This window comes from Podarcis vaucheri, assembly GCF_965113315.1.
Source record: "Podarcis vaucheri genome assembly, chromosome: 5".
NCBI classification, from domain to species: Eukaryota; Metazoa; Chordata; class Lepidosauria; order Squamata; family Lacertidae; genus Podarcis; species Podarcis vaucheri.
This window is the reverse complement of record NC_138763.1, coordinates 67,451,424-67,472,913: the sequence shown is the minus strand read 5'-3', so window position 1 is coordinate 67,472,913 and position 21,490 is coordinate 67,451,424. Positions and strand designations below refer to the sequence as shown.

The 21,490-nt window shown below is 44.7% G+C and overlaps 1 protein-coding gene across 3 annotated transcripts; it reads left to right on the top strand.

Moving 5' to 3' along the window:
- The first annotated feature begins 2,660 nt into the window (after positions 1-2,660).
- LOC309532136 (lysosomal acid lipase/cholesteryl ester hydrolase-like) lies at positions 2,661-21,490 on the top strand. Of its 3 annotated transcripts, none has more exons than XM_082222125.1 (10): positions 2,661-2,904; positions 3,932-4,058; positions 8,647-8,764; positions 10,504-10,702; positions 10,858-10,967; positions 12,536-12,672; positions 14,935-15,075; positions 16,536-16,607; positions 19,900-19,971; positions 20,947-21,490. In XM_082222125.1, the coding sequence occupies exons 2-10, from the start codon at positions 3,939-3,941 to the stop codon at positions 21,178-21,180; spliced, it is 1,203 nt and encodes a 400-aa protein (XP_082078251.1). In that variant the 5' UTR covers positions 2,661-2,904; positions 3,932-3,938; the 3' UTR covers positions 21,181-21,490. The 3 variants fall into 3 exon arrangements, with proteins under 3 accessions (XP_082078251.1, XP_082078250.1, XP_082078249.1); XM_082222124.1 differs by having other exon boundaries at positions 3,917-4,058; XM_082222123.1 differs by having other exon boundaries at positions 3,846-4,058.

The following is a 21,490-nucleotide window of genomic DNA, read 5'->3' as shown; positions in this document are numbered from 1 at the left end:
GAAATTTCCAGGTCGATCTGAATCTCAGCGGCTGAAAATCCTACTAGGAGACAAAAACCCAGAAGTAACATTGAAAGTGGCCAAGTTTTCTGCGGCCGCGATCAAGCGGAGGGCATTAGCTGTAAAAAAGTAAAAGATCTGACCCCTGGATAAGCCCCCCCTTTTTTTAAGCCCATACATATACTGTAGTGCATAAATGAGTATGTATATGTGTGTGTGTGTATATGTGCATTGTTTTTATGTATAATTTTACAACTTTTAACTGACACCACCATTCCCTTGTAAATTATTGCTGCCTTTTATGTTTCCCCCCCCCCCTTTCTTCTGGTCTATGACCGTAATAAATTTATTCATTCATTCATTCATTCAGCCCAGAACTAATGTTTTTCACTATTCCAGGATGTTTCAACACAGTTTGTGGCTGAAAGGTATATGCAATTAAATTGCATTCTGAGACAAAATCCAATTAGAAATATGTATTTTTGAGAGGAAAGTTCAGATTTAAATGCAAATTATGGTGAGGGTTTTGGAAAAAGTGACAGATTAATGCAGAAACAGGAAGGAGGGGATCTACAGTATGCCTGAAAATGCAGGAAAGTCTCTGAAAGTCCAACTACTGTTTCATTCAGTTCTTCATCAGCCAATTAGTTCAACAAACACTCGTAAGTAGAAAGATGTGTAATTTCTTCATTAACCAATCTTTTTTTGAATTGATATAATATACATGAGAATGAAAAATGCTCTGGAATAGTGCTCATGAGATTATGCAGTCACTGCTAATTGACTGATGAAGAACTGAATAAAACAGTAGTTGCTATCCGGAAACACTGTTCAGCAGAGTTCAGAGTTGGACATCAGAATTGAACATTTGCTGATTATACAAATCTTTACAAGCTTGATCTCCGCCGGGTAAAGTCTGGCACCGTGACTTATTCAAGGACTTTCAGAGACTTCAGTTTGATAGTTTTGATGTTTTGCATTATTCCATAAAGTTTTCTGTACTGTAATTGTTTCTGGCCATCGTGTTGCTTTCGATATTGCTGAGTCATATTTTGCAACACTGGGGTTTGTTTGTTTGTCCATTAAAAGTATGCAGGAAATAACTACTAAATGTGTTTTCTGAACTACTTCACCAATTTTGGCAACAACAAAATTTTGACACACAACAGAACTATGAAAGGCATAGTTCTTTTAGGGTCTCTCATTAGACAAGACACCACTTTCTGTCACTGAAATGGGATGACAGAGGGGAGCCAGTTCATTCACCTTCCTCCACCTTCTAGTTTACCCCTCCTTTATATAAAGTGGAAGATATGTCTGTGCCAATTGCAGTTTGGTCTGGAGGAAAAAACCTGCTCTCAGACCTGACAGCCAAACCAAGAACCTTGTTTCTCCTCAATTCATTCCCAGGTGGTCTCATCTGGATTTCGTCTGGGGCTTGGATCCAATTCAATGGATGTATAATGAAATCTTCAATCTGATGAAGCAACATGCTTAACCCAGTGCCCAAATGTGTCAGCATTGACTCAATTTATTTTTGAGTCATCGCAAACAAATCTGCTACCAGGTGTCCTCAATTCCTCCTCAGAATTAATTATTATTGAATAATGAGCATGAATCTAAAGCCACATCCTTTACAGAATAGCTCCCTCAGCATTCTGAAAAGGCCGCACTGATTTGCGTCACTTCTGTGAAGGTTCTTGTCGAGCCTGGCGGATCTCAAGCCTGCTAGTGAGGGGTGGGGGGTGGGGATGGGGCAGGGAGAACAGGTCAATTCTAGGAAGTACAGAAAGGGATCTCCGAAGCCTCTCGACTGCAGTATGTGCTGTAGAGGGAAAAGAGGGGCAGATGGGGCTCACCAGCCTGAGCTCCATCTGCCCCCCATCTAGGAGAAGGAAAACTCTGGTCCTAAAGCTCTGCTGCCTTGCAAGATTTCTTTGGGAGAAGAAAAGTCTAAGGAGCAAACCTTACACAAGAGTGGAGTCCCTAAGGCGGTTGGATGGCACCTTCTACGCTTCCATCTGGCAACACCTGCAGCCAAGTTGGTGTCTAATGGGTTGGGTTGCTCTGCTTTCCTTTGGACCACATCCGTGAGAGACTGAGAGTTGGGTCTTGTGGTCTGGGCAGCCCAGGGCTTCCACACACATTCTCCAGGCCTGCGCCTTACTTCGGTGCTGCTAAACGCAGTGGCTTAGCCAACACAAAGCGGAAGAGATAGTTTACGTCATTCAACAGTTTCAAGTGATATTAGCATCGTGAGGTGCAAAGGGGAGAGGCAGCCTTTCCATTTGCTTCGCTTTGTCCTGCTTGCCGGCTGCGATCAAACGCATGTTGTATTTTTAGACGGACATCATGAAATCCACTTAAGGCTCTCTCAGCCATGTATCGACTTTCGCACGCAGTCTCCGTGGGCTGTACCGAACTCTTTACAAACAGTAATGAAGGAGGTAATAATGAGTCGCTAGCTGGGATTTGAAGAACTGCTTTTGGTCTCTTCAAAAGGCTGCGATGACAGCGGGGGTGGCGTGGCCCCGGCCGCAATTTTGTGGTGGCGTCACAGCAGGCTCCTTCAACTGAGCCGGGCTCCGCGCCAGAAGGAGTGTGCCTGCTTGCAGCTCCGCTCCCGAGTCACGCCCAATCTGGGAAACAGGAGAGTGGGCGGCGACGCTGCCCGGCGTAAGAGAGCAACCCTCCGATGTACCTTCTGGAGGACTGCTATTCATCCAGAACTTTTAGCACACTCCCGTTTTATAAACGCTTCTGCGAAGCTCAGTCGGGTCTCTGCACTTCTTTTGAGAGAGGACGACAAACTCGCCTAATAACGTTAGCAATTGCACTTTAGGAACTCTAGCCCAAAATAAAAAATTGCAACTGCAACAAAGAAGGGTGAGAATCCTGCTTTAGGTGAGTAGTCTGTTTGTATATATAGATTTCCTTCCATGGGGGGGGGGTGTTAACTCCGGGAAATATAGTTCTAGGCTTGGAGAAAGGAAGCTACTCTGATCAACAAAAATAATAGTTCAGGCTTTTGAAATATTTTAGATGATGAGGCAGTGCTCTGGGAATGGTGAACAGAAGACTTCTCCCCCAATGGGGAGTGTATTTTACAGAACCACTGTATGCATACAATGCATGAAGATGATTGGGAAGTTTTGTTAGTGGAACCACACAGGTCTTGAAAACAGAGACTTGTAGTGCTACATCCCTGAAATTCCAGGGGACTTAGGAATCACTGGATCTCCCTCCCCAAGAGCAGAGAGAGATAGAGATAGTTGATCTAGAAGAGCGAGATCAGATGCTGTAGCTCCCCTACACACCACCACAGAAACTTCCATGGCCCTTGGACTACAAATTTTGGAGCTGTAGTATCAGAAGGACCTTAAAAGAAGCGGGAGCTGGTGCCTGGTGAGAGATTTGCAACATGCTGAGGGCAAACCAGAGGAAGACTTGGATCTGAAGGATCCAAAACTTTACCAGTCCCTCAACACATCCCCCTAACCACAGATAAAGCTACCATCAACTGGTGTGGTTTCCCCCATTGTTCCCAAATTTGAGCAAGGAAAGAAAATGCTGGGAAACAACATAAGAGTCCAACTGATATTTATTTTTTAATTATTTCAGCATGAATCTCAGAGAGAAAAATGCTTTAAATGATGCTCTGATCACATGTTATCCAAGGTCATAGTTTTCCTATCTGTTTTACATCCCCACTCCCATTCCTAACACATTCTTACATCTCCTCCTTTATGTCAAAAGGGATCCACCAGGGAATTACATTGGTTTCAGAATTTTCTTTCATGTTAACCAAAAGTTTTGGGCATATCATTCCTGCTTTAAATCTGCAGGAACCACATATGATACTACTACTACTACTACTACTACTACTACTACTACTGTTGTTATTGTTATGCAACAGCATTGTTCCATACAGGTTGAAGATGTGGGGCTTTATTATAGTAGCATGTTTGTGCCAAGGAATTTACAGTTCAGAAGAATTCAAAGCTTCAGAAAAACCTATGACTGCAGATACAGTGGATCCTGAGTGTTTTATGAATGTTGTAAGTAAGACATACTTTTGACTGCTATTTCTTTGTCATTAAACTAAGAGAGATAAAAAGGAATCACCAGTGCTTGTGCCAAAGTACTATGGGCTATTTCAGATACTACTAGTAAGTATCTATGGGTAGTAATAAACAGGGAAGGGTGATGCCATCAGGCACATTTGCACAGGCTTGTTTACAGACTGACCTACAAAGGTCGTGCATAGAAATTAGGGGATTAACCTAGGTAGGTTCTGAGGAAAGGCTTAGTAACAGAGGAGACACCATCCTGGGCTTTGGGGACACAGGTCCAGGGGTATTGGGCATCAAATAAGGGATGGCTCAGTCAGTAGATCATGAGAGACTCTCCAAGAGTGGTGTGAGAAATACAACTGCATCTGTAAAGGAACTCTGACCAAAAAGCAGGAAGGCAATACCTGCTTTTACCCTGAAGCAACAGAAACCCCCTTCAGGCCTGTGCTCCAAATCCAGACTTGAATCATCAGGAGCATAGGTACCTGGTTGCAGTGGCGTAGCGTGGGGGGTGCCAGGGGTGCCGGCCGCACCGGGCGCAACATGGGGGGGGCGCTCGCACTAGCAGCTCTCTGCCCCTACTAAAATCCACGGGTTAGGGAGCCCGCGCTCACTCGGCTTGGCGAGGAGGTCGCGGAAGCCTTCTGCCGCGGGCAAAAAAGGGAGAGGAAGCCGGGTGGGCGGGCGGGCGGGCTGGCTGGCTGGCGGGGGTCTGGCTGCACCTGCTGCTGCCGTTGCCGCTGCTGCCGGGCTTTGACAGCTTGGCGAAGCGGAGGGAGAGGAGCTTTATGGTAATTGCAGCTCTCTCTCCACTGGCCGCCTGGGTAGTGAGCCGAGCTGAGCAAGGAGTCTGGCGAGGGGGCGGGAAGAGACTTTTCCACCTCGCCTGGTCAAAAAGAAGAGCGGAGTCTCCTCAGGGCGCCCTCAGGCAGGGCAGGGCAGGGCAAGGCAAGCAGAGCGAGGAGGAGAGAGAGGGGAAGGGGGGGAAGCAGCCAGGAAACGCTGCGGTGTGGAGGAGGAATCAATTAAGGAGAGAAAGCAAAAAGCCTTGGAGAAAGGGAAAAAAGGAAAGAAAAGAGGCAGCTCCAGGAGAGCGCGGGGGAAAGAGAAGCCTCGCTGCTGCTGCTTGGGAGAGTAAATTACTGTATTTGCCTTGCCCCGGGTTAGGGGGCGCAAATTAATTGCCCTGTCCCGGGTTAGGGGGCGCAAATTACTTGCCTTGCCCCGGGTGCTGATAACCCACGCTACGCTGCTGCCTGGTTGGAACACCATCTTTCTGTCTAAAACTCAGCTCTTAAATACACTTTGTTCTCACCAAATCCATGTCAAAGGAGAGGTTTTTGGATAGGAGATGATTCTGTGCTGGGAGAATACACATACTGAGATTTTGGGGGAAATGACTAGTTCTGTCTTAAGCAGTAGGATTTTCTGCCAAGCAACAAGGAAATTTGTCAAGGATTTAAGATAATGCCTCTGTTGGGTACATAATGCCCCTTAGGGAGCTGCCAAAATTATGCAATCAGTGCCTGGATTTTTAAAACTTGGACATAAGTCTATACTGGAGTTTCTGGGTCAGTCTCAAGGGCACTCAAATTTGGTGCACTGCATTACAGTGGTTCCAGTCCTAGCTTCATGACCAAGTCCAGACAGTAGCATTGGGAGAGGGCCTTTCAGCCCATTGGTGGCTATCTACATGAAGCCATTGGTAGAGGTGAAATGGATGAGAAAAAAACAAGCTGAACTTGAATCCTGGCAAGAAGGAGGCACCATGGGTAAGAAGCTCCCATGTCTGAAAATTTAACCAGTTGCCTACTGTGAATGAGGCTGCACTCACCCTGAAAGAGCGGGTTCACTGTTTGGGGATGCTTCTGGATCCAGCTCTGTCACTGGAGGCTCAGGTAGCCTCAGTGGCTAGAACTGCTTTTCACCAACTGCAACTGGTTTGACAGCTGTGGCCATTCCTGGGCTGGGAAAACCTTGCCACAGTGGTTCATCCAATGGTTACTTCAATACTGGATTACTCCAATGCACGCTAAGTGGGGCTTGCCTTGCGCTTGACCTAGAAGCTGCAACACGATTGCTGGCAGGAGTGAGGCTATATCAGCATATAACACCTGTGCTCAGAAATCTGCACTGGTCACCTATTTGCTACTGGGCCAAGTTCAAGGTGTTACAATTAGTATATAAAGCCCAACAGAACTTGGGAACAGTTTACCTACTAGATGTGCCCACTCAATCACTTTGATTGGTGGAATCTGCAGTACTACAGTTGCCACATGATTTTCAGAGTGAATCACCCTATGCTAAAAGTAAGAAATCACCAGCTGTTTGGTGGTATTCAATTCCAGAAGCTTCAGAAATAATGTACTGCAGGCGCACTTTCAGAAAGGATTGGTAATTGAGGAACAAAGAATTATCAACTTGAATGAAATCCCGATAAGATTCTTTTTAAAAAAGGAGTGAACACAAATTCTTGACAGAAGCTCTTTCATTCCGGTGGGAACATCCAGAGGGAATTCTCTTTACAAGGGAAAGAAACAACAATGTGTGGAAGTAATGAAAGCCGCATCATTTGTGAGAAAATATAAAAAAGACTTTGGAGAACTAGTAGAATGTCAACTTTTAAACCTCCCCCCCCAAAAAATCTTCTCTTTTCCTTTCCTTCCTTTCTTCCCTCCTCCTCCTTTCCTTCTTGCTCCTCTCCATCTCTAACTATCTACTTCTTCACCTTCCTCTCTTTCTTCTACTTCGAAGAGGGTCTGGGACACAAGTCAGGCAGTCCTAAGCAGCTACCTAATAAAGTAAAATGCATATTTGAAAAATTCAAATGAAATTTAAAAACTGGAAAAAGTAAATGAGTTAGTAAGGAAAGAAAAAGATTTATTACAAAAACCTAGAAATAAAGAAATATTGTGTTGTTGTTGTTGTTGTTTAGTCGTTTAGTCGTGTCTGACTCTTTGTGACTCCATGGACCAGAGCACACCAGGCACTTTTGTCTTCCACTGCCTCCCGCAGTTTGCTCAGACACAAGTTTGTAGCTTCGAGAACACTGTCCAACCATCTCTTCCTCTGTCATCCCCTTCTTCTTGTGCCCTCAACCTTTCCCAACATCAGGGTCTTTTCCAGGGAGTCTTCTCTTCTCATGAGGTGGCCAAAGTATTGGAGCCTCAGCTTCATGATCTGCCCTTCCAGTGAGCACTCAGGGCTGATTTCCTTCAGAATGGATAGGTTTGATCTTCTTATAGTCCATGGGACTCTCAAGAGTCTCCTCTAGCACCATAATTCAAAAAAAGAAATATTACAAGAAATTAAATTACTACAAACACAATATTCTATTGTGTTTGTCGTAATTTAATCACTTGTAACATTATATTACAAGAAATTAAATAGAGAGGAAAATAAAAGGATTGAGGCAAAAGAATTTTGAATTTGAAAATATATCACTTCCAGCTCTAAGATTCTATGAGGATGAGCAACAGGATCTTTAGTTCTTCATTGGCAAAGCACTTGGTTACCTCAGTTACTAACATTCAAATAAATACAAAAACACTCCCTGCTACACAGCTGTCATGACACCTACTACTGCTTGCTTCCTTCCCGCCTTTCCTGCTATAGCTTGCTCAGTAGCAGCTCTTGCTGTTTCCAGTCCTTCAGCACCTTCCTTGAGTATGGAGAGGCAGAGGAGAGAACCTAGAGAAGGCTTCCTCAACCTCAGCCCTCCAGATGTTTTTGGCCTACAACTCCCATGATCCCTAGCTGGCAGGACCAGTGGTCAGGGATGCTGGGAACTGTAGTCTCAAAACATCTGGAGGGCCGAGGTTGAGGAAGCCTGACCTAGAGGTTTCCAAAGCAATGACTCTCAGTATCTACAGGATCTGAAGCCTCCTGCAGCGCTTTCTCCTTCTCCTTGTCTCCCCTGTCTCTGGCTGCCAGGTCTCTTCCTTCTGACTCCCCTCTTCCTCCACCACAAGGGGCACAGCACCTCACAAGTCACTGGCCCCTTCTTTTGGATCCTCCTTCTCCTCCCCACTTGCTTCCTCTGCCCACATGTCCCCCAACACCTTGGGCTCCTGCCTGTTCCTGTTCCTGCTGGTGAGTTAAGTGGGGATGGCAGTGGATCCCTGGAGGATTAATTTGACTATTAATTTGATGAAGTATTAATGTTTTATTACGTTTTTATATAGGTTGGAAGCTCTCCAGAGTGACTGGGGCAACCCAGTCAGATGGGTGTGATAATATAAATATAAATATAAATATAAATATAAATATAAATAATAAATAGGATATCAATTTGAATTGGAGAAATGTGGGAGCATATGTCATGGTTGAGGCTAAAACTTCCCTTGATGCTTTGCCAGCCAGGGCTCCCTCTAGCTCATGGCAGAGCTCCTTGTAGCTGCTTTCTATCTGCTTGGGTGAAGCTGGAAACTCAGCTGTGGTGAATTTCCCTACTGATGGTGCACCTACTTGCTAACAGAGACAGGTGGGCAGAAGGAAGGATGGACGGATGGATGGGCAGCACTTAATTACAAAGGAGATGCCTTCAAGCAAACCCATTCTGTTTTCTCCCCAGAGTGAGATTATCGATTATCATGGATACCCAAGTGAGGAACACCATGTTGAGACAGAAGACGGATATATACTTACAATCAACAGAATACCTTGTGGAAGATACTGTGATGCAGACAAAGGTAATGCCACGGGAAAGGGTAACACCATAACACTGACAAGCCCTACCCCATCCCACCCTCAGTTTTGCAAATTTTGGCCATAATCCTAATCCCAACTGTGTGTAATTAGGCACTGTTTAATTAAATAGGAATTAAGTGTTGAGTCCATTAATTAGTCCCTTCACTGATTATCTGGTAAGTGAAGGTTTGCAGCTCAATGCTAGAGTAATGTTGACATTTGCAAACAAGTTAATAATGGACAACAAGGGCAACACAGGAAAAATGCATTGTCGTGCCATATGTGAAGCAAAGCCTCTTGAACATTGTGATCTACACATTTCAAATGAAGTGTCTTGGGCAGAACAAGTAAAGATGTGAATTGGACTAACTTCTATTGACAGTTAATTGGATGATCCAGATCCATTTCAATCTGGTTTCAGGCCTGGTTATGGGACAAAAACAGCTTTGGTCATCTTAGTGGATGACTTACACCAGGAACTGGACAAAAGTAGTGTGTCCCTGTTGGTTCTGCTGGACCTCTCAGTGCCTTTCAGTCCCATTGACCATGATATCCTTCTGGGTTGCTTTGCAAGGATGAGATTGGGAGGCAATGTTTTACAATGGCTCTGTTCCTTCCTGAAGGGGCAAACCTAAGAGATTGTGCTGGGGACTCCTGTTTAACACGATGGCCATTGGCCTTCAGTGTCCCTCAGGGTTTTCTTCTGTCCCCCATGCTATTGAAACATTTACATGAAACTGCCAGGAGAGGGTGTCCGGCATTTGGGCGCTCAGTGTTACCAGTATGCTGATGACACCCAGCTCTATTTTGACTTTCCACCTAAATCCAAGGAAGCAATCTTGGTTCTAAACCAGTGTCTGTCATCAGTAATAGATGAGGGTGAACAAATGGAAACTTAATCCAGACAAAACAGGGGTACTTTTAGTCAGTCAGAAGGCAGAACAGGGAATAGGGATTCAACCTGTGAAGACACAGATTCGCAATTCGGGAATGCTCCTGGAAGCATGGATGCTCAGGTCTCTGTGGTGGCCAGGAGTGCATTTGCACAGTTAAAGCTAGTGCGCCAAGTGTGCCCATTCCTTGAGACGTCTGATTTGGCCTCAGTGACACACGCTAGCAGAAGGACAGCAATGCAATGTACTGTATATGACCTATAAAGCCCTACACAGCTTAGATCCAAGCTATCTGAAAAAAAATGGTATTCTCTCATATTAACGTGACCAGGTTTTGAAATTTTTGGGAGAGGACTTTCTCTCCATCCCACCACCCTGACAGGCATGTTTGGTGGTGACCTGGGAGAGGGCCTTCTTGGTGACTGCTCCCAGACTCGGAACTCCCTAGGGAAGCTAGACTGGCTCCATCCTTGCTGTCCTTCTGCCAGCCGGTGAAGTTAATCTTGTTCCAACAGGCAATTGGGAACTGGCTGCTTTTAATGAAAGGGCTGGTGCCGTGTCGTTTTTCTTGTAATGGCTGATATGTTTTAAACAGATTTTATATATTTATATAGTTTATAATTCTATCAATATTTAATTGTATAGTAATGGTTGATTTTTCTATGTTTTAAGCAGTTCTTGGTTTTATCTGTAAGTTGCCTTGAGACCCATCATGGGAAAAGGTGGGGTATAAATAAATAAGTTAATAAGAAGAATACATCAAATTGTTTCCTTCCTACACTGAAAATTGGAGTCCCTTATATAGAATATAACGGGCCATTAACAAAGCATCTCTTACTATTTTACAGGTCCACGGCCCAGTGTGCTTTTGCAACATGCTTTGCTGGGAGATGCTACCCACTGGATTTCGAACTTGCCCAGCAACAGTTTGGGTTTCATATTGGCAGACACTGGGTATGATGTTTGGCTTGGAAATAGCAGAGGAAATTCTTGGTCTTCAAATCATAAAAAAATGAGAAGAAATGAAAATAAATTCTGGGAGTTTAGGTAAGAAAACAAAGATGGTGGATTATGTCATCACATTATCCCTGTAGATATTTTTCTTTGGTTTGTGCTAATCCTTGCCTCTTGTTTATCCATTACTAATGCTAATACATCACCAATGCTTGCTCATGCATTATTGTGTGCATTTCTCTCTCTAGTTTTCATGAGATGGGATACTATGACCTTCCAGCTGTTATACACTTCATTCTGAATAAAACCGGGCAGGAACAACTATATTACATAGGCCATTCTCAAGGCTCCACAAGCGGTATGTTACAGAATGCAGGCTGTTTTCACATGAGCATCACAATGGGATGTGGAGATATTGTTCCAGTGACACATTGAGAAAAACCAGGTCTAGAAAGAAACAAGGCTGTCGGGGGAAGCACAGCATACAGCCAGCTTCTGCTATGATTTGAGTGTTTGTTTGTTTTTTGAATTGGGTGCCTTTTTCTGAGGCCAAAAAGGTGCCAGATTCAAAAAGTATAGTCCTGGGATGGAAGAACCACTGCGCTTGGAAGGAACTCCCAGTTTGTTCTTTGAAGCCAGAGCCACAACTTGATTTCAAATTGTGACTGCAAAGAGAGAATCTTCCCCTACAGCCATGGCTTGGTTTAAATGCAGGGCTGTAGAGGAAGAAAGGGAAAATCTGTGCTCCTGATTCTTCCTTTGCAGCTGCAGGTTTCAACTCGGTATCACTGGCATTCAAATGTGCCGTATCGGGGAGTGAGAATGTTGAGTCTCTAACTTGTTAGCAGAATCCACTTTCCCACTCCTGGTTCAGTAGGAAATTGCCTGATACAAACCGTGGATGCACATAGCTCAGTACTGTTCACACCAGGGATGGAGAACTTGTGGCCCTCATAATGTTTGTTGTTACACTGTCACTCCAATTATACTTGACCATTAGTCATCCAGGCTGAGGGTCCAACATGTTCTGGAAGGCAACAGGTTCCCTATCCCCAATCTACACTGGATAGGAGCTTCTCTCCACATTCTTGGACAGGTATCTCAGACAGCCCTCACGTGGACCAATGTACATCATCCTAGTTAAAAAGGGCAGAGCAGCAAGTGGAACTGAGCTATCCACCCCCTTGCATTCAGCAAGGCTCCCCTTCTTTATTTAAAAGATTTATATTTTGCTTTTCAATCAAAATGCTTCCCAAAGTGACTTACAAAAATGAACACAAATAAATCATAATACATTTTAAAAACCAGATTAAAAACAGGCATTGAATTCCATTTTAGACAGTACAAAATATTTTGAAAACCAGCATAAACTAACATGACCATTCCAACCCCCCAAGACACCAACTAGCCATTAAAATGCCCAACAGGAATGGAATATAAAGCTAAAGGCACTCAACACGAAGGAAGACAATTACATTTTTATCAACTGCAAGGGCTGTGAGTACAGTGGTGCCTCGCAAGACGAAATTAATCCGTTCCGTGAGTCTCTTCGTCTAGCGGTTTTTTTGTCTTGCAAAGCAACCCTATTAGCGGTTTAGCGGATTAGCGCTATTAGCGGTTTAGCGGCTATTAAAGGCTTAGCGGCTATTAAAGGATTAGTGGATTAGCGGCTAAAAGGCTATTAGCGGCTTAGTGGCTTAGAAAAAGGGGGGAGCAGAAAAAAATCGGAACACTTGCAAGACGTTTTCGTCTTGCAAAGCAAGCCCATAGGGAAAATCATCTTGCGAAGCAGCTCAAAAACGGAAAACCCTTTCGTCTAGCGGGTTTTCCGTCTTGCGAGGCATTCGTCTTGTGGGGCACCACTGTATTCTAGAAAGGTGAAGAAATTGACAGCTTGCTGATTTAGGATAAATTTTATTTTTTCAGGTTTCATAGGATTCTCTACTCGGCCAAAACTGGCTGAAAGAATCAAAGTATTTTTTGCTTTGGCACCTATAGCCACAGTGACATTTTCCACAACCCCACTCGTAAAACTAGCGCGTATTCCTGAGATGTTCATGCACGTAAGTCTTTCTGGGCACTATTTATATGAGCACAGATTAGGCACAGAGTTGAGTAAAGATCTATATTCATAGTCCATGTGTGTGTGTGTGCGCGCGCGCGTACACACACGTATATGCTAGTGCCACCCTGCTCTCATTTGTTTGCCAAACTCAGCGTGCCCCGCTATTCTTCCCTAAGGCCCTAAGAGTGCTGTAACAGTTTCTTATAATTTACTAAGGAGTGTCCCATTAGATCTATGGTGGAGGGAGGCAAAGCAGGAAGTGGCACTGTCAGGTACGGGGACTCTCTTGGGCCCCTTCAGCACTCTGGCCACTATCCCCAGTCACAGCAGTTATTCTCCTGTCCAACCCAACCTGCCATATTTGCTGGTCCTACTGCAGTCTCATTAACATTTGCAATGAAGAAAAAGGCATGCAGCCCGGTTTGTGTTGCATGTCGGGAGCTCTCCCTTATCCAGTGTGGGCAGGAGAGTTTGCAGAGCAAATGAAGGGAACGCAGTGGATGTAGCCTACCTTGATTTCAGCAAGGCATTTGACAAGGTGCCCCATGATATTCTTGTAAAGAAGCTGGTAAAATGCGGTCTTGACTATGCTACCACTCAGTGGATTTGTAACTGGCTGACTGACCGAACCCAAAGGGTGCTCATCAATGGTTCCTCTTCATCCTGGAGAAGAGTGACTAGTGGGGTGCCACAGGGTTCTGTCTTGGGCCCAGTCTTATTCAACATCTTTATCAACGACTTGAATGATGGACTCAAGGGCATCCTGATCAAATTTGCAGATGACACCAAACTGGGAGGGGTGGCTAACACCCCAGAGGACAGGATCACACTTCAAAACGACCTTGACAGATTAGAGAACTGGGCAAAAATAAACAAGATGAATTTTAACAGGGAGAAATGTAAAGTATTGCACTTGGGCAAAAAAAATGAGAGGCACAAATACAAGATGGGTGACACCTGGCTTGAGAGCAGTACATGTGAAAAGGATCTAGGAGTCTTGGTTGACCACAAACTTGACATGAGCCAACAATGTGACACGGCAGCTAAAAAAGCCAATGCAATTCTGGGCTGCATCAATAGGAGTATAGCATCTAGATCAAGGGAAGTAATAGTGCCACTGTATTCTGCTCTGGTCAGACCACACCTGGAGTACTGTGTCCAGTTCTGGGCACCACAATTCAAGAAGGACACTGACAAACTGGAACGTGTCCAGAGGAGGGCAACCAAAATGGTCAAGGGCCTGGAAACGATGCCTTATGCGGAACGGCTAAGGGAGCTGGGCATGTTTAGCCTGGAGAAGAGGAGGTTAAGGGGTGATATGATAGCCATGTTCAAATATATAAAAGGATGTCACATAGAGGAGGGAGAAAGGTTGTTTTCTGCTGCTCCGGAGAAGCGGACACGGAGCAATGGATCCAAACTACAAGAAAGAAGATTCCACCTAAACATTAGGAAGAACTTCCTGACAGTAAGAGCTGTTCGACAGTGGAATTTGCTGCCAAGGAGTGTGGTGGAGTCTCCTACTTTGGAGGTCTTTAAGCAGAGGCTTGACAACCATATGTCAGGAGTGCTCTGATGGTGTTTCCTGCTTGGCAGGGGTTGGACTCGATGGCCCTTGTGGTCTCTTCCAACTCTATGATTCTATGATTCTATGATTCTATGAAATGCTCTTCCTCCCAAGCACAGTACCACTGAGGGAATTGTGAAGCAGCTCCAGCTAAGGTGTCATCTGGAAGCAGCGGAAATGCCCTGAGAGGAACCTGAGCTGGAGAGCAGGAGGTGCTTGAAGCACATCTGGGCTCTCCTTCAAGGGCTTTGGAGCTGCCTCCCTGCCTCCCTCCCTCTGCTCATTGGCAGCAGGACTGGACTTGTGGCATCAGGACTTTAAGCAGCCTTCTGTCTATTTGAAAATGATGCTAATAGAAAATAGGAAATGAGCTATGCTACATAATGACATAGGAAGCAGGAAAGGCACTTAAGTGCTATGGAATGATGCAGCTTGGCTGGCTCCTCTTCCACATCCTGGCAGTGCCAGTTGCAAAATGGGCATCTACTGGCCACCCAGACTGCTGCTGCTGCTAGCTTAGAGGCAAAGGTAGATCTGCTGAGAGTTTGGCGGGTGCAGCAGCCTGAGAAACCACTATAGACTTCCTTCCCTCCTGCCTCCATACACATTCCACAACAGTGGGACTCTGTGGGAATAGGGTGTTGATCTTTATTTGGTTTAGTGGTAGCTAATTTCAAATATATTATTTTTCAGGCAACAATTGGCCAGAAAAATATTTTTGATTATGCTATACATTGGAAAAAGCCAGTCTCTTGGTTTTGCACTTATCAGCCTAAATATTGTGCCAAAGTTCTTTCCTTTGTGGCTGGATATAACACCCCCAATTTCAACCTGGTAAGTTATATTCTTGTCTTTGTAACACTTAATGGAAATTTTAGGGGAGCTTGTGTTTAAGCAGGTTAGGTATAAGGGAAAGAGACTGATGACCCTGGAAGTCAAGCTGGAACCATGACACATACCAAAAACAACAACAAAAGAGTTGCGGGCAGGGACAGCACCAGATTGCTCTTGGCTCAGTGTTATTGATGGTCCCCAGAACACACACAAAGCAATTTCATAGATTTATGGGAATTAAATTTTAGGTAAATCAAAATGGCAGGTGGCCACTGGGGGCGGGGGCAAAGCTTGGCTCCCATTCAAACGTGGCGCTACCACCCACTAACCACTAAAATGGGTTCGTAGTGAGCTGGGTAGATACCAGACAGACAACATGGACCTGGTTCTGGAGCTTTATGCACAGTCACTATACTGTTGCCATTGCTTATATGTTACACACCCAATCCCCTGAAGTGAGTTGTAGTCCAAATGGCAAGGGCAGGGCAAGACCTTCTGCCCCTGAAGGGTGATTCTTTCTCTTGAAAACTAGCCCTGCAATCCTAGGTGAGTTTATGATGAGCAAACATGCATAGGCTTAAGCTTGGGCACATGTGACTTTGAGGTACTTCCTGTTGTTGGATTAGAAACAACAACAACGAATAAATAAATAAAAATTTCTACCTCATCCTTCCTCCCTAGAGGGAGCACATCAATGGTAGAACAATAGAATTTAAAATAAATTAAAAGCATATTGTAAATAATTAAAAACATCTATAACATATAGATTGTTTGGGGTTGCTGGAGTTGAGGATATATTATATCTAAGCTTAATGAGTGCTTAAGCTTTGTTATGTAAAAGCTTCCAGGTTGAAATTATTGAAATGTGGAAATGGATTACCAGTTCTCTCCTCTGTCTAGGGGTAGCAAAGAATTCCCATTCCACCTTTATGATGAACATTTGTTTCATCACACAAGTTCTCAGGAAGGAACACAGATCTGCATCACTTTCCCTCTAATTCTGTGCACAAAGTATTGTTATGTATTGCTGTGCATTCATGGAGAAGTCATGCAAATGCATCTAATCCAGGATGGCAATTTTGTTGACCCCTATCAATCCAAGAGGCTTCCTGTAGGTACACATGCACTCTAGCACTATGGATGAGAAGCTGAAATGGATAGGCAGGAAGTCCTAATGGACTGTGAGCTTCCTGCAGCATGTCTGAACCACTAGATTCCAACAAGTTCCCTTTGAATTCTAGTCCTACAGTCAGACTGGGCTGGCAAACCTGTACTCCTCTAGTTGTTGTTGGACTCTATCTGTACCTCATCTTCAGACATCATGACTGTTGTATATTCATTTCTCTGGGAAAAAGAAAGGTCTTTGCATGCTGTTGAAAAGGGGAAAGTGTAAATATCAGGTGAGGCTTCCAGAACAGAGCATCATAGCAGCATAAGCCATGCAGACTGTTCTATTTCAGAGCCGAATGGACGTATATGCAAGCCATTCTCCTGCTGGAACATCTGTGCAAAATATGTTTCATTGGAAACAGGTATATTGAATTTTCAAACATTATGTTTCTTCGATATTTATTAAAATGCCATTGAAGAAATTCATCATAGTGCTATGTCAATTGATCTGGCAAGACAAGCATTTTGGTTTACCAGACAAAATGACCCCCACTCTCCTCCTCCCCCCAAGCGGTTCCATGGGTCCTCTTGACACACACACACACACACACACACACACACACACACACACCCTGAGCCAACTTGAGAGGAAGGGGGAGGCATGCAGGGGGGAAATACCCCTGTTTGGGGGTTTCCTCCCCATGTGTAATTGAAATTTCAGAAAGGTAACTCCATGCAAGGACTTTCGTGCTAGCCAGCTTTACCATTCCCTTCCCCCCAAAAAAAGATTATATTTTTTTAAATAACTGAAGCGCGCGCACACACACACAAAACTATGGGGTTGCAGCACTCATCTTGCTTTCAGGCCAAGGGAGCCGGCATTTATCCACAGGCAGTTTTCCGAGTCATGTGGTCAGCATGACTAAACTGCTTCTGGCACAACGGGACACCGTGATGGAAGCCAGAGGGCACGGAAAGGCCGTTTAGCTTCCCGCTGCAGCAGTACCCATTTATCTACTTGCACTTTGATGTGCTTTCAAACTGCTAGGTTGGCAGGAGCTGGGACAGAGCAACAGGAGCTCACTCCGTTGCGGAGATTTGAACCACCAACCTTCTGATTGGCAAGCCCAAGGAGGCACAGTGGTTTAGATCACAGTGCCACCTGCACCCTGTTCTGTATATGTATTGGACTGTGTGCAGTTTGCTCACAAGACTTACTCACACATGCACAGTGGTGGAGGAAGGGGGTGCGGGGGGGTGCACACCACCCCAGGTGTCATTACTGAGGGGGGGGTGACAAAATGAGGGCTTTTTTGTTTTTAAAAATGGCCTCACGAAACTTTTTAGGAGTGACATGGTGGCTTAGGTGCCTGCAGGTGCCACGTTGCCTGAAATGGCAGCGTGGGACTTGCTTCTGCCTACCGCCTCTCCCTCAGCTGCCCTACAGCTGAGGGGGAGGCGGTGGAGAGGCTCCATGCGGCGGAGAGGCTCGCCCCGCCCTTATGGGTGGATCACCCCACCCCCAGCTGCAGGACACACACCCCTCACCAGGCACCCGAGCGGCTAGCTACACCACTGCACATGCATGCATACAAGATAGAAGTACTAATAAGGAGAAGTACATGAAGCAGAATGCAGCTATAAATAAACCTTACCTTAAAAAGTAGGACCAAAATGAGGGATAGTCGTAAGGGAAGTGTGACACCACCTATGTAACCATAAGGCTAAGACACGCACATCAAACTTCACATACACACAGACACAGGAATCTGGGATTAATTGGGAATGGGGGAGGAGAGAGAGAAATCAAAGGTTGGACAAAACAGAGGCTGGACCAACTTTTTCTAAGAAACAGTGTGAGCCCTGCAACTGGAGAGTGTTGCTGAGATTCTAGCCCTGCAGCTCTGAATCAGCCAAGTCCAGATCCCCTCCTCCCACCATGGCATTTTCTTTATCTGATTGTCTTTTGCAACATTTTGGAGAAGGCTGTGTAGGGTCTTATGCACCAAACCAGCACCTTGAACTTAGCCTGGTAGCTAATTTGAAGTCTGGTTTTCTTATCTAACTTTTCTATTATATGTTTTGAAACAGTTAACCCAACTCTTCCCCATTCACTTTCTGTATTTCTCCCATCTCACTTTCCCTTGGGCTCTGACTTTCCCACACACAACTAGAGTCTCTCATCTCTGTCATTTTTCAACCCATGCTTTCTACTTGCTTTAAACTGTGCCGAACATCCTATTCCACTTCCATGCTGCCAATCATTCTAGTTCTTCTGTCACAGCAGGATGTTTATTATTTGTGTCTGCAGATTTTGTAGCTATCTACAGAATGGCTGGAAGCAGCTTCCTCCGATGTTTGGAATCAGGGAAAGGATCATGTGGCACATGAAATCTGACTCTATCTGTCAGGGCTGCTACCCAGTCCCAGCTCACCTAGGACCACGCTAGCCAGCGTTCACGTTATAAGAGTCTTTACTGGTTTACAGGTTCCATTTCCGAACTGCAATGTGCAGCCCTACGTCTTCTATGTCAGACCGGCGAAGACCCGTCTGAGTCTCCGCCTCTTGCACACCAGCTTAATACCCTAGCCTTGCTCCACCTCCTGCGCCTTTCCTTCCGTCTCTGGGTCCTTCTGCCCCCCGGGGTCTCCTCCCTCCTACTCTCTTCTGACGCTGACCCCCCGGACCCTTCCGCCTCTTTGCGGCGGGCTTTGGGACCTGGCTCACTCTCCGGGCTGCTTACTGCACCAGCTTCCGCTGCATTTGAACTTGGCGCGCCCGCCCAACTCTCTACCTTCCTCTTGACCGTTTCCTCGCTTCCTGATGAGGGCGTGACTACTCCTGACTCATGCCCTCCCTCCTGCTGAAAGCCTCCGGACCCCGATGTCTGGTCCCCTTTCTCCCCGCTGCTCCCAGCTGGGCACGTTGGTCCCGATTTCCAGCTGCTGCTCTCTGATCCCTCTCTGGCCCCTTCTTCCTGGGGTGTCCCCCTGCTTTCCCCCCTTGCTCTGACCGCTGGCGCTCCCTTCTGGGAATCCTCGGACTCACTGGACAGGCTCGGGGATCTCGGGTCGTCATCCCCACTCATCCTTCCTTCGTATTCCTCCCCCTCGCTCTCTGTCTCCTCCCTTCTCTGCGTCTCTGCTCCTGAACCCCTGACACTATCTAATACTTCCCAGAAAAGAATGCAATGGGATTCCATCCATGTACTCATGTGGAAATAAAGCAACATTTTAAAGAAGCAGTGTATTAATCCATACAGTGGTACCTCGGGTTAAGAACTTAATTCGTTCTGGAGGTTTGTTCTTAACCTGAAACTGTTCTTAACCTGAAGCACCACTTTAGCTAATGGGGCCTTCTGCTGCCGCTGTGCCGCTGCTGCACGATTTCTGTACTCATCCTGAAGCAAAGTTCTTAACCCAAGGTAATATTTCTGGGTTAGCGGAGTCTGTAACCTGAAGCGTATGTAACCTGAAGCGTACGTAACCCGAGGTACCACTGTAGTTGATTTAAAAAATGTTTTCTGGAATTATTAAATGATTATAGACGGATATTCATAATGAGTCCATTATAGCAATCTATCCAAAGAACAGGGATAAATAACAGCAGCCTATCTTACAGGGCTGTTGTCAAGATTGCTGAAATCCTACATATGACACTTTTTGCATCTTTGGAAATTATACATTTTACAAAAATGTACAATTTATTTCTAGCTGCATCTGAGAAAACAATTTGAAGGATATGACCATGGTTCAGAGGAAAAGAATATGGAGAAGTACAATCAGGTAGGGCAGTGTTTGAAATCAGAATAACATCTCTGATAGGTATATTGCACATGGAAACTTTTTTGATACTATTTCCCACTTCATACAGGTTAGAGGGGGACCACATTAGATTTATGTTCAAAGGCATGCCTATGTCAGGGAGCTGAGCTCAGACCCCATCCTCGCATATTTTTTGCTGTTATCTAAAGTCCATTTTATTATCTTGGATGTGTTCAAATTTACACACTATTTTAGCAAACATTCTGTTGTGTGCAATTTGGAGGTATTTTACAGGGTTTTTTGTAGTTTGCTTGCTAGTTGACTGAATGTTTTTAAATGTAGTTTAAAATAGGTTTCATTTTCCTAGTTTTTACATTACTATACATAATGTGGAATAACATCTGGCTGGAATTGTAATTTACAAGTGTAATAATTGAGAGGTAGATTATGAAAAACTATATATGTTTTCAGAAATACAGTGTGCTGAGACACAGTTTATACGCCACTGACAAATGGATTTTGGTTGTGAAAATGGTTCAGTTACATATATAATACCCCAATAATCTTGCCTTTGGATATATTATACTATATTGCACCGGTAGGCAAACTAAGGCCCGGGGGCCAGATCAGGCCCAATCACCTTATCAATCTGGCCTGCGGACAGTCCGGGAATCAGCGTGTTTTTACTTGAGTAGAATATGTCCTTTTATTTAAAATGCATCTCTTGGTTATTTGTGGGGCATAGGAATTCGCTCATTATTTCTTTTCCAAAATATAGTCCCCCCCCCCAAAAAAAAGGTCTGAGAGACAGTAGACCGGCCCCCTGCTGCAAAAGTTTGCTGACCTCTGCTATATTGCTTCAAGATTCCTGGCCAGAGGGAAGTTACGAGCAACCTGTGTATAGTCCTATTTTGTTTTATAGGTTGCCTTGTTTTTTACATCATCTGCTTGGAAGGAAGTTTTTAGTGGTCATTACTGTTGTTGTTTTATCCCCAGACAACCCCTCCTGTATACAGGATAGAAGATATTCAAATACCGATCGCAATATGGACTGGAGGGCAAGACTTGTTTGCACACCCAAATGATGTAAAACTATTACGCCCACGGATTACTAACCTCATTTATGAAAAGTATCTTCCCGAATGGAACCACCTAGATTTTATCTGGGGAATTGATGCAACTGAGCGCATGTATATGGAGATCATAGAGATAATGAAGAATTATCCATAGTGCTTGTCACTGATGTTCGGAAGTCTTAGGGAAGGAGGACATGTACACAGAAATCATGGATAAAGCAATTAGAACTGCTATAATTGAGTTGACCACTGAGAATATTCATATTCTTGTTCAGGGGATATCCATAATCTTTGATGCAACTGTACATAGAAATAACTGAGATGATGATGATGAAGAAAAATCTATATACTACACTCAATGCTGCTTTGGAGATGAAGAAATTAATCCCTCTTTCACAACCTCTTTTCTTTGCAATACCTTTGTAATTTGGCAAGCGTTTAATAAAGGTGTGAGCTGAGAGATA

Bases quoted from the DNA above. Each gene is read 5' to 3' on its own strand.
- LOC309532136 (XM_082222123.1), top strand. From the start codon at position 3,855: ATGATACTACTACTACTACTACTACTACTACTACTACTACTGTTGTTA. The intron at 8,765-10,503 runs GTAATGCCACGG...ACTATTTTACAG, and splicing joins ATACTGTGATGCAGACAAAG to GTCCACGGCCCAGTGTGCTT. The intron at 10,703-10,857 runs GTAAGAAAACAA...TTCTCTCTCTAG, and splicing joins AATAAATTCTGGGAGTTTAG to TTTTCATGAGATGGGATACT.